The following is a 12,206-nucleotide window of genomic DNA, read 5'->3' as shown; positions in this document are numbered from 1 at the left end:
ACATGAAGAGGAGAGATGAGGGGTATATTGGGAGAAGGATGTTAAGGATTGAGCTGTGAGGGAAGAGGAGAAGAGGAAGACCTAAGAGAAGGTTTATGGATGTGGTGAGAGAGGACATGCAGGTGATGGGGGTGACAGAGCAAGATGACGAGGACAGAGAGATATTGAAGAAGATGATCTGCTGTGGCAACACCTAACGGGAGCAGCCGAAAGAAGAAGAAGAAAATGAAAAACATAAATTCACGGTTAAAAATCATAGATTTTTTTACAGAAACACTTATCTCTCTATTATAAAAAAAAAAATCCTGGGAGGGAGACTAGGGCAGGGGTGTCAAACTCCACTCCTGGAGGGCCGCAGTGGCTGCAGGTTTTCATTCTAACCCTTTTCCTAATCAGTGACCAGTTTTCACTGCTAATTAACTTTTTCCCCATCACTTTAATACAACAACATTTATTTCTGTCGCACATTTTCATACAAATAATGAAGCTCAAAGTGCTTTACATGATGAAGAAAGAGGAAAAAAAAAAAAGACAAAGTAAGAATTAAAATAAGACAACACTAATTAACATAGAATAAAAGTAAGGTCCGATGGCCAGGGAGGACAGAAAAAGAAACTCTGCCGATATTCGGCATAATATAACAAAAATATAAAATGATCAAAATATTACAGAAACAGCTGTCATTAAAGTTATTTTAGATTTATGAATATGTCTCATACGTTTTCAGTACTGTATTTTTATATATTTTTTTTTTTTAACAATTTCTTTGTCAGTACTTCAACTATCCTTTCCCTCTTTTGTTTCCATGTTCTTTGGAAGCTTGTTTAGACCGAATGAATGACATTATGGGCTTCCTCCACGTGAGCAGGAGTTCGCTTTTTAAATCTTCTTCTATAATACGCTACCGTGGCTGTTCATTTGTCTGTCCAGGATTTTACATCACTTGTAGCTCGGAAAACCGGTTCACCTGTTGACTTGAAATTTGGCACACATATACAACGGGACGTCTACGATCTGCTTTCGGGCTGATGATTTTTATTACTCTTTTTATTTTATTGTAGAATCAACTCTCAGCAGCGCGCAGCCGTGCGGCACATGCGTATGGGCGCCGTTCTCATTCCCTACCACCTTCGCTAATCATTCTTGAGGCTGATTGAGGACTTAAGTGCCAGCTTAAGTGAAAAATTAAAGAAAACGTACTAAGTAATTGCAACACAAACACGGACTTCAGTTTTAATGCGAAAAGATGCCGACGAAAGAAGAGAAGCAGCGGGCCGCTAGGGTGAAGAAAAGAAGATCTGCTCAGGAAGCAGCAAGCGCATCGACCTCCGAGCAAACGAATGATAAACAGAGAAAGAAAGAGGATGAAAACTATACGCCGTTACTGGTAGGTAATAATAAGAATAAAGGTATGTGTTACAGTGGGGGACATCATGATTTTAGAGAGGCCTAGGTGGGGCATGGCCAAAAAAATAGGTTAGGAACCACTGCATTAGTGTTACCCTAATTTTGACTCGCCCTGTACTAAGTCATGTAGTTAAAGCAGAAACCTTGAGAACCTTTAAAGGGGGAAAACCAGGAGGCGATTGCTGAGACCATTCTAGCTAAACTAACCTGGTGGACTGAACGGCCTCCACTCATCTGTCAGATTTATGTTCTTACAGTCCAATTCCGGGACAGTACTGAGCTCGGCTGCAGACCACCGTATAAACCTACAATATACCCTACCTCACACCCTCCAGTGTTGGGCCTTCTTGTAATTTACGGCATCCTCTCCACTCGAGGACGGGGCATTACCTCTACTTTACCTCGCAGTGTCAGCTGTGTCACTTCACATCTTACTATCGTCACACTTCACGCTACCTCCTTGTAGTGTCCAGCATGGGAGCACAGAGGGGAAAACCCCCCCAAGGCTCAAGTTCAGAGACTCCAGGTACCTCGTGGCTCGCTCAAAAGGTGTAAAGCGGGGGGATTCGTGTGGTAAAGCGGGTCCACGGCTCAGAAGAAAAAGGCAGTTTTTTTTTTAAACAGATAATCGCTGCACTCGCGGCTTATAGAGAGGGCATGGTAGTGTGGCCGGAGCGGCTGTTGGACGTGACGCGAGGTGGCCGTTTCCTCACTTATGAGCACAGGTGACAAGTCGTCTGCATCCGTAACTGAAGCCGGGAGCTGCTAATCACCACACCCGAGCCACGTCCTCATTATATATAGTAGGGGCGCGAGGGCTGAGGGGGAGAACAGAACCTGAAAGGGGAACATGAATGGAGGTTAAGGGAGAAGAAGGCGGCAGGAAGCTGGAAGCCGGCGAGCGAGTGAGTGAGTAAAGGCAGGCTCGCTAGACAGAGCCCGTCGGGAGTGTTAGGCCGACACTCGGGTTGGAGTTTTTGGTTTTGCCGTTTTTCACTTTTGCACCATCCCCTTGCTTCGTTGTGTCCTCCCTTTCCAGCTCATCTGGTGACATTATCAACCATGTCGGGTTCAAGAGCTCCCAAAAGGAAGATGGGAGCATACAGTAGAACCTGCATCGTCACAGGGTGTCCAACTCCAGTCCTGGTGGGCGGCTGTGGCTGCAGGTATTCATTCTCACCGATTTTAACATTCCTCTGAATGGATTCGCTCCTTCATTAAATGGCAGCCAATCAGAAATGAGATGTGAAAAGAGCCAATGGACAAGCGTCAAACTCCAGCCAATTTCACTCCACCCAGTTTCTTAATGAGAAGCTGACGCTTGCCGTTCATTAAAGTCGTTATTGAATATCATGACTTGTCGCTGCTCTCCTTCTGCCTTCTGTTTTTTCGAAGATGTTTTGGGTGACCTGAGCAGACCAACATGACCGAGACCTTCACCTTTCTTTACGCATTTCCAGGTTAGCTGGTCATGTGGCGGCTTGCTTTGTGTCTCATTAATCTTTGGCTGCTCATTAAGGAAAAAGAAACAACTAAGGGGTCCGAGTCACATCAATTAAAAACGCAGGCAAAAAGAAGTTAATCATCAGCACAAATGGCTCACTAATTAAGAAGATGGTTAGAATGAAAACCTGCAGCCACTGCAGCCCACCAGGGCCGGATTTTGACCCCCTTGACCTACGAAGAAGCTTGGGTTCCTGCTGTAAGAGGCATTGGTGTGGCCAGCAGGCACAAAAAAAAAAATGGCTGCCATCACTTCATCCAGGTGGGTGCTACACATTAGTGGTGGATGAAGTGGCTCCCAACCCGCTACATAAAACGCCTTTGAGTAGTGAGAAAAGCACAAGAACAATAATAACACTTTTATCATCATCGGGTCCTGGTGATTTGTTATATTTCAGCCTGTTTAACCTCCACAGCACTTCTCCCTCTACAATTTGTTGGACACCCCTGGTGTAAACACTTGCCAGATTTGGGGATATCCCCCAAAGGAAGAAATAAAGACATCACAAGACAACTGTTTCTATTGTAAACCGAAGTAGTGGAGCCAGCACTGGAAACAACGTGATGCTGCCAAGCGGAAAAGTGCAAAGTTACTGTGGGACTGAGAAAAATCGTTTTAGTGTCTTGACTGGCACAACTGGTCAGAACCCTAGCGTCACCATCAAGTGGCATCAAGAACATCGGTCTTGGAATCTGCCACAGAATAAAACACTAACTTGTCACTGTGTGTCCCACTCTATGCAGAGCAATGGGATTAGTCAATTTGGCCTTGCTGCGATTGGTCACTTCAGATTTGGCGACACGACAAACGAGGAAGTGCGAGTGTGAGACGCACGAGGAGGAGTAAAGGCGCATGCCGAGAGACAGAAAGTATAAAACTGGCGTCACGCACGTGCGCATGGGACGCAGTCTAAGGGCTTAGGGGAGAATAACAGGCAGAGTCAAAGGGGACTAATTGCACCAATGCCTTGTCCTCCCTCTTCCACAGAGCACCAGAAAGAAAACCCGCATAGAACCCCGCCCACTTCCGGCACTAGAACACACCCTCCTACAGATGTCATTTCCACCCGAGAACCCGCCTCTTCCTGTCCTCCAGCTGTATAACCTGACCATCCCAGTCTCCGTCTTTGATGACTACTTGTTGAAAGTTTTTTCTTGCTGCAGTCTTTCAGCATATGGGGTGGATCCCCCCCAAATCTTTATCTTGTCCTTGTCCCTCTTTTACAATGGACAAGAGGAGAGAGAAAAACACCTTGAAAATAACCTGTCTGGCAGTCTTCGAATCAGATGCGTGTCAGAGACGACTATCAGCAGAAGACTTCATGAACAGAAACACAGAGGCCACACTGCAAAGATGGTCAGGTCACAGTTTGTGAAAAAGAACTTCTGGGAAAGGGTCTTGTGAACAAAAGAAACACAGATATGAACCTCATCAGAGTGATAATGAGAGCAAGGTGTGACCTCCTCATCTGTTAAACATGGTGCTGCTGGGGGGTGTTATGGCTTTGGCACGTATGGCCACCACAGTTCCTGGCACACTTCTCTTCACTGATGATGGAACGGCAGACGGCAGCAAGAGGTGTGTGGAAACATCTGATCTGCTCAAGTTCCAGTATAAGCCTCCAATCTCATTGGGCAACACTTCATCCTACCACTAGATAAGGAGCCAAACAGACTGCTGAGGCCACACAGGAGGAGTTTATCAAAGCTAAAACAATGGGCCATTCTGGAATAGCCATGCCAGTCACCCGACTTCAATCCAAATGAGTAGGCCTTGCATATGCTGAAGAGAAAACTTAAGGGGATAAGCGCCCAACAACAAGCAGGAGCTGAGGATGGTTGCGTTAGAGGCTTGGCAGAGAAGACCCTCAGCACCTGGTGATGTCTGTAAGTCACAGACTTCAAGCAGTCATTGCATGCAATGAACTAAACAACTACAGTTGTGCTTGAAAGTTTGTGAACCCTTTAGAATTTTCTAGATTTCTGCATAAATAAGACCTAAAACATCATCAGATCTTCACTAAAGTCCTAAAAGTAGATAAAGAGAAACCAGTTAAACAAATAAGACAAAAATATTATACTTGGTCATTTATTTATTGAGGAAAATGATCGAATATTACATATTTGTGAGTGGCAGACGTATGTGAACCTCACAGATGATCAGTTAGTTTGAAGGTGAGGTGTCAGGTGTTTTCAATCAATGGGATGCCAGTCAGGTGTGAGTGGGCACCCTGTGTTATTTAAAGAACAGGATCTATCAAAGTCTGCTCTTCACAACACATGTTTGTGGAAGTGTATCATGGCACGAACAAAGGAGATTTCTGAGGACCTCACAAGAGTTGTTGATGCTCATTAGGCTGGAAAAGGTTACAAAACCATCTCTAAAGAGTTTGGACTCCACCAATCCACAGTCAGACAGATTGTGTACAAATGGAGGAAATTCAAGACCATTGTTACCCTCCCCAGGAGTGGTCGACCAACAAAGATCACTCCAAGAGCAAGGCACACGTGTAATAGTCGTCGAGGTCACAAAGGACCTCAGGGTAACTTCTAAGCAACTGAAGGCCTCTCTCACATTGGCTAATGTTCATGTTCATGAGTCCACCATCAGGAGAACACTGAACAACAATGGTGTGCATGGCAGGGTTGCAAGGAGAAAGCCACTGCTCTCCAAAAACACATTGCTGCTCGTCTGCAGTTTGCTAAAGATCACGTGGACAAACCAGAAGGCTATTGGAAGAATGTTTTGTGGACGGATGAGACCAAAATAGAACTTTTGGTTTAAATGAAAAGCGTTATGTTTGGAGAAAGGAAAACACTGCATTCCAGCATAAGAACCTCATCCCATCTGTGAAACATGGTGGTGGTAGTATCATGGTTTGGGCCTGTTCTGCTACATCTGGGCCAGGACGGCTTGCCTTCAATGATGGAACAATGAATTCTGAATGATATCAGAGAATTCTAAAGGAAAATGTCAGGCCATCTGTCCATGAACTGAATCTCAAGAGAAGGTGGGTCATGCAGCAAGACAACGACCCTAAGCACACAAGTCGTTCTACCAAAGAATGGTTCAAGAAGAATAAAGTGAATGTTTAGGAATGGCCAAGTCAAAGTCCAAACCTTAATCAAATGGAAATGTTGTGGAAGGACCTGAAGAGAGCAGTTCATGTGAGGAAACCCACCAACATCCCAGAGTTGAAGCTGTTCTGTACGGAGGAATGGGCAAAAATTCCTCCAAGCCGGTGTGCAGGAATGAGCAGAAGTTACGGAAACGTTTAGTTGTAGTTATTGGGGGGTCACAGCAGATACTGAAAGCAAAGGTTCACATACTTTTGCCACTCACAAATATGTAATATTCGATCATTTTCCTTTATAAATAAATTGACCAAGTATAATATTTTTGTCTCATTTGTTTAACTGGTTTTTTCTTTATCTACTTTTAGGACTTGAGTGAAAATCTGATGATGTTTTAGGTCATATTCATGCAGTGCTCTGTGACCGAGATGTACACAAGTCCCCTTAACTGAAAGCCTGCAGTGTGCACTTTAATCAATTCTGAATTGTCAGTCACTTTCTAAGCCCTGAACAGGGGGTGCTGGAGCCTATCCCAGCTATCAGGAAGAAACCCTGGGTAGGGTGCCAGTCTACAGCAGGGCGCACACACACACTAGGGCCCAATTAGTATCGCCAATTCACCACACTTGCATGGTCTTTGGACTGTGGGAAGAAACTGGAGCACCCATAGAAAATCCAAACAGACATAGGGAGAGCATGCAGACTCCACACAGGAAGAACCCGGGATGCAAACCCTGGTGTCCTTACTACAAGGCAGCAGTGCTGCCGCTCTCCGAATTGTTATTTCAAACTGAGGAGCATTTTTGTCCCCACACATTGTCCTTTTAGTGCCTCCTAGTGGTCACACTATTCACAAGGTCCTACCCTTGTACCAAATGGCACGACCACCTACACCCGTTTTAAGCCCCGGTTGCCCTGTGATAAATAATCCCCAGTTATTTGATGTCACCGTTTATTGCTGCCATTGCTTTTCCGCTCTGAATGAGGTGACAATTGTAACTGAAAAGGTCCTCCTTGATGACAGAGGGCTTAAATAACAGGCAGAAGCACCTGAAGGACGCGTTTCGTTTTTATAGATCTCTCTGGTTACAGTGTGCGTAGCTAAATAAAGGTGCGCTACTGGGAATCTCACCCCCCTGGTATCAACTCCCCCGGGGCCGACTGATTCCCTGTCATCGTATCCTACAAACACAGCTGCTGCTGCGTCTGCTAATGGAAGTTCAGATGTTTGCTTTGGTTTTTTTTTTTTTTTCCTTTTCCAGCTCATCGTCACATCCAAACAAAGACCAAGGTGTGCACAGGAGAGTCAGGAGCCTCGACACCTTACTAGAGTCACAGTTTTGGAATAAGACCGTTAACCGCAGCAAAAACATGAAAGAAGATTATAAATACCAAAGCGACTTTGTGACTCCAGTTATGAATGACACTATGGATGTTCAGCCTTAACCTGATACGCAGCCAAGCGGTTGGTGAACTGCACTTTCACGCGGCTGCCGTTAAGAGCTTAATCCATAATCTGGGAATGGGAACTCTAAATAAAACGCAGACGCTCCTTCTTTAAATTCAATACAATTACAATTACTGCGACACGGCGATGCTACTTTCCCCTTTTCACTCATCAAGTCTGTAACTCCAGTTAGGATTTGTTTGACGACACGTCTCGTTGTGCTGCTTGCTGAGAAAGTTGCTACACGCAATAAGGCGGCGCTGACTGACAGGATTAGTTACTGAAACATCGTAATGAACACCAGCTATGGTGGGAGTCCCGCTACACCTCACTAACTTTTTCCTATGTGAGGAAGTGGATAACCTCAGAGTGGTAACAGGGACTACTAAGGAGGTACTGAGGGATTTGGAAACGGTAGAGAGAGAGAAGAGCTGTGTGGATTAAACAGGCTGAAATCAAACAGATGTCCTGGAACAGATCAGATTTATCACAGAGTGTTCAAGGAGGTTAGCGAGTGCAGATGGAAACCCTTGACATGTATTTTGGAAAGTCACTGCGCACTGGAGAGATTCTGAAGGACTGGAAAATGGCAAATATCATCCCATTATATAAAAAAAGGGTGGCCGGGCAGATCAGAACAACTAGAGGCCAGTAATCTTAACATGAAACATCACAGGAAAATTAATGGAAGGAATTATTAAGAATAAGATTGAGCAACACCTGGCAAGGACAGAAGTTATTACGAACAGTCAGTTTAGTGGGGTCAGAAGAGGGAGGTCGTGTTTTACTGACAGGCTGGAATTCTATGAAGAGGAAACAAAAGGAGACGATGAGGTTATTGATCAGGACTTTCAGAGAGCATTTGATGAGGTGCCACATGAGAGGGTGGGCATCAAACTAACAGAAGTGGCAGTTCAGGGTGTGGGTGCAGAATCGGCTCAGATACAGGAAGCAGAGGGTGACGGGGTGTGGAACCTCATCAGAATTGGGTGACGTTAAGAGTGGTGACCAGCAGGGGGCAGTGCTGGGGCGACGCTGCTATCTTCCACATCAGTGTTTCCCAAACTCGGTCCTGGGGACCCTCGGTGGCTGCAGGTTTTGGTTCCAACCACCTTCTGTTTTTAATTGAACTGCTGGGCTAATTAAGTGAACTGACACTTACCAAGTTCTGTGTTTACGGAACAATACAGAAATTAGAAAACTAAAAAAAATATATATATTAAAAAATGTCCCAAGCAGTTATATAGGAATAATGTATTTTTTTTTCTTTTTTAACAGTGTTTTCATTCTACTTTTCTAGGTGTTCTAATTGTTTAATTAATCCATTATTTACTAATTAGTGGGTCTGATGCTAAAGTACTTGCAGCCTTCGATTATTCAGTGTTTGCCAGCGTGTCTGATCTGCTCGTATTAAACTGTCATTATTAAGATACAATGAAGGGGAAAAACGGCACATAGAAAGGGCAAAATAGAAGGAAATCAGCACAAGAGAGTGAAGCATTTAAATCAACAGCAAAAGCAGAAATATTTCTAAATGTCTTATAAATGCAAAAATCATGCTGCTGCGCTTTTCTGAATATCGAACAAAAGAGCTAATTAAATGAGATCGGTGTGATCAGGTGTTGTCCCTGATTAGGAATCTGGTTGGAACAAAAACCTGCAGCCACAGGGGGTTCCCAGGACCGAGTTTGGGAAGCACTGCTCTATATAAACACGTGTGTGTGTGTGTGTGTCTGTGTGAGTGTCTGGCCTGGAAGTGCGAGGTTACAGCATGAAGCTCAAAGAAAACGACTGTCGCCAAAGTGAAACCACCACCGCCACCAATACACAAGTGAGGAGATCACATCGGCAAAACGAAACCTCCGAGGAGCCAGTAATACAAAACCGATGCGAAGGACTGACTGTTTAATCGCGCCAGAATCCAAGGTTTCTAGGCGCCCAGGCATACACAGCTAGTTTTTAATACATATAAACGATTTGGATAGGAAAATAAAGAACAAGCTGGTTAAGTTGGCAGATGATTCCAAGCTGGGTGGACCGATAACGGAGAATCCATTGAATCATCACAGAGAAATTTAATGTCAGTAAATGTAAAGAATTACATGTAGGAAGTAAAAATTTGAGGTGTGAATACATAATGGGGGTCAGGAAATCAAAAGTCCACCTTATGAGGATTTAGGAGTCGTGGTGGACTCTTAAGTTATCGACTGGCAGACTGTGTTCAGAAGCCATTAAGGCGGCTAACCGTGTCTCAGGTTATATAGCGCCTTGATGTGTGGACAACAAGTCAAGGGAGTTTAACACACTGGTGAGGCCTCATCTGGAGTCCTGGGGTCCGTTTATGACTCCATAAAGACACAACAGTACTGGAGAAAGTCCAGAGAAGAGCGACAAGGCTGATTGAGGGGCTACAGGGGGTGAGTTATGAAGATTAAAAGAGCTGAACCTTCACAGTGAGGAAGAGGAGACCTGACTGACGTGTTTAAAATGATGAAGAGAATCAGTGCAGCGGATCAGACGGTGACTTTAAAATGAGGTCATCAAGAACACCGGGATACAAACTTGTGAAGGGTGAATGACACACACGGACGTTTTTCCTTCACAAAAAGAATGATAAGACACTTTTTAAGAAGTGACCAAGTAGTGTGGTAGAGAGGAGGACTTAGGGACCTTTCAAAAGTCGACTTGAAGTTATTTCAGAAGAATGAAGTGGAGAGGACTGGTGAGCTTTGTTGAGCCGAATGGCCCATTCTCGTCCAGAGTGTTCGGCGTCAGACCCGCGCGTTTAGGGAGCATCTTCAGCGCTCTAATGAAGAAAGAATAATGGCGGTGGATTGGGAGGAAGGCACAGATCATCGACTCCTTCTGCCGTTTGCCCTACAGAAAGGAAGACGATCCTTGGAAAGACCAGTGACATTTCCATTCCAGTCCTGGAGGTCCCATCTCTATAACCCCACCACATCTTTTAAAAGATCAAGAGAGCAGAAGTTGTCATTCGCATTGTGGCCGAGTACGACACGGCTCTGACTTTTCTAACATTGAACCTCTGTGGTCCCAGTTTTGTTCTTTTATGATTGATTATTGCCAGCTTATTTTTTGTTTTCATTTTAGTTACATTGCTATAATTTTCTAAAGAAGCAAACACCCACCCAGAAACACACTTCAGTGGGCTGCTGAGAGACACGACACGACACAGCACTATTGCCCTGATGTTCACAGACAGCAAATGATTCAAACGTTCATACAGCACCAGGATGGCAAAATGATCCCAAAACTACGGCTGCACTGCGTGGCAATGCTACGCCATTAACAACATTGCAAAACCATAAACTTCTGATCACCCCCTTTATAGAAAGCTAGCAGGCACTGCCCAGGGTGGAATAAAGAGCAGATGTGGTCACCAAAAAACAAAAAACGTTTGAACAAATCACCACCGGTGGTCTACAGGGAGAGGACTGCAAACCACACAAACATGGACGACAAAGCAAAGAAACCGGGGACATAACTCTTTAATTAGGATAGACGTCCAAATAAAAACACAATGTTGGTCAAAACAGAACAGGGAGACAGAGCTGTGTGTACCCTGGGGGAAATTTGGCTTTTTATTTTACAGGAGGTTCATAGATAGATGTGAAGGGCACTATATAATGGGCAGATGAGTCATAGATAGATGTGAAAGGCACTATATAATAGATAATAGGTGTGAAAGGCACTATATAATAGATAATAAATAGGTGTGAAAGGCACTATATAATAGATAATTAATAAATAGGTGTGAAAGGCACTATATAATAGATAATAAATAGGTGTGAAAGGCACTATATAATAACGTTGGTCAAAACAGAAACCTGGGGTGGCGTTTGAGTGCCATGGCTCTACAGTCCCCTCTAGTCACCTGTCCTGGCTTCCTCTACCAGCACCAAGCTGGCACCACCACCCGTCCATTAAAAGCAGCAGTCAGACATTTGGGAAAGTGAGGAAGCAACATACCCTTACAGACCATGAGGGGTACACGTTGAAGGGGTCTTACCTTGAGATCATACTTTCGGTGCACCGTAAGCCGATGACTAAACATGTTCCTCATGACCAGCATGTAGGTGTCCTCGCTGTCCACGGTCACACGGTACATACCCAGGAACTGGGGCAGCAAGGTGCTGCCGTGACATTTGACGATGTGCTGTAGTGGAGAGGAAGAACACAATCAAAGTGGGGTTTGGCGGCCATGAGGAAACGCGAGTAGATCAAAAAAACATTTCTGTATGCGTCTGTGGTCAGCAAGCTCCTTCTCCATTTAAGGAGGGCGAGGTTGTTGCGTTTCAGGCCTCCTATAACGTTTCATACCAACCTTCTCCTCCGATGCTGTAAGAGACCCTGGTGAACACACAAGTAGGGGACACAAAAGGCTCATAAATTTTATGAGGGTCCTAGTGTTCATAGAGAACAGTGGTGCTCTATACATTGATGATGAAGATTCAAACAGGTTGTGTACTCAGACCTGTGTGTGGTTCTGTACGAGGCCTTACCATCTGCACAATCCAGGTCTCACATTCACAACGCCGCTCTTGAACAACACAAATGTGACGGATGCGATTTGGTTTCACGTTAAAACGGCCATCGAAAACAAAACGCTGCAGGCTCCTCTCCCAGTTCCTTCGCTTTCGTGGGATGAATGAGGGGTTACAAAGGCGTGGACTTCACTTTCTCTCGACACCAATCAACCAGAATGGAAAAAGAGGCACCACAATAGAACGGCACAGCATTTCTAGGTGGACAC

At 44.7% G+C, this 12,206-nt stretch overlaps 1 protein-coding gene across 1 annotated transcript in view; it reads right to left on the bottom strand.

The window, feature by feature from the left end:
• LOC120524838 (phosphatidylinositol 5-phosphate 4-kinase type-2 gamma-like) overlaps positions 1-12,206 on the bottom strand; it is a 52,825-nt gene that overhangs the window by 31,593 nt on the left and 9,026 nt on the right. Inside the window, exon 5 of the mRNA XM_039746619.1 lies at positions 11,463-11,609. Within this exon, the coding sequence (XP_039602553.1) occupies positions 11,463-11,609 (147 nt within the window). The remainder of the gene's footprint in view (positions 1-11,462; positions 11,610-12,206) is intronic.

Source organism: Polypterus senegalus, chromosome 3 (genome assembly GCF_016835505.1).
Source record: "Polypterus senegalus isolate Bchr_013 chromosome 3, ASM1683550v1, whole genome shotgun sequence".
NCBI classification, from domain to species: domain Eukaryota; kingdom Metazoa; phylum Chordata; class Cladistia; order Polypteriformes; family Polypteridae; genus Polypterus; species Polypterus senegalus.
Note: the sequence above shows the minus strand (reverse complement) of the source record. Positions and strands in the feature narration are given on the sequence as shown.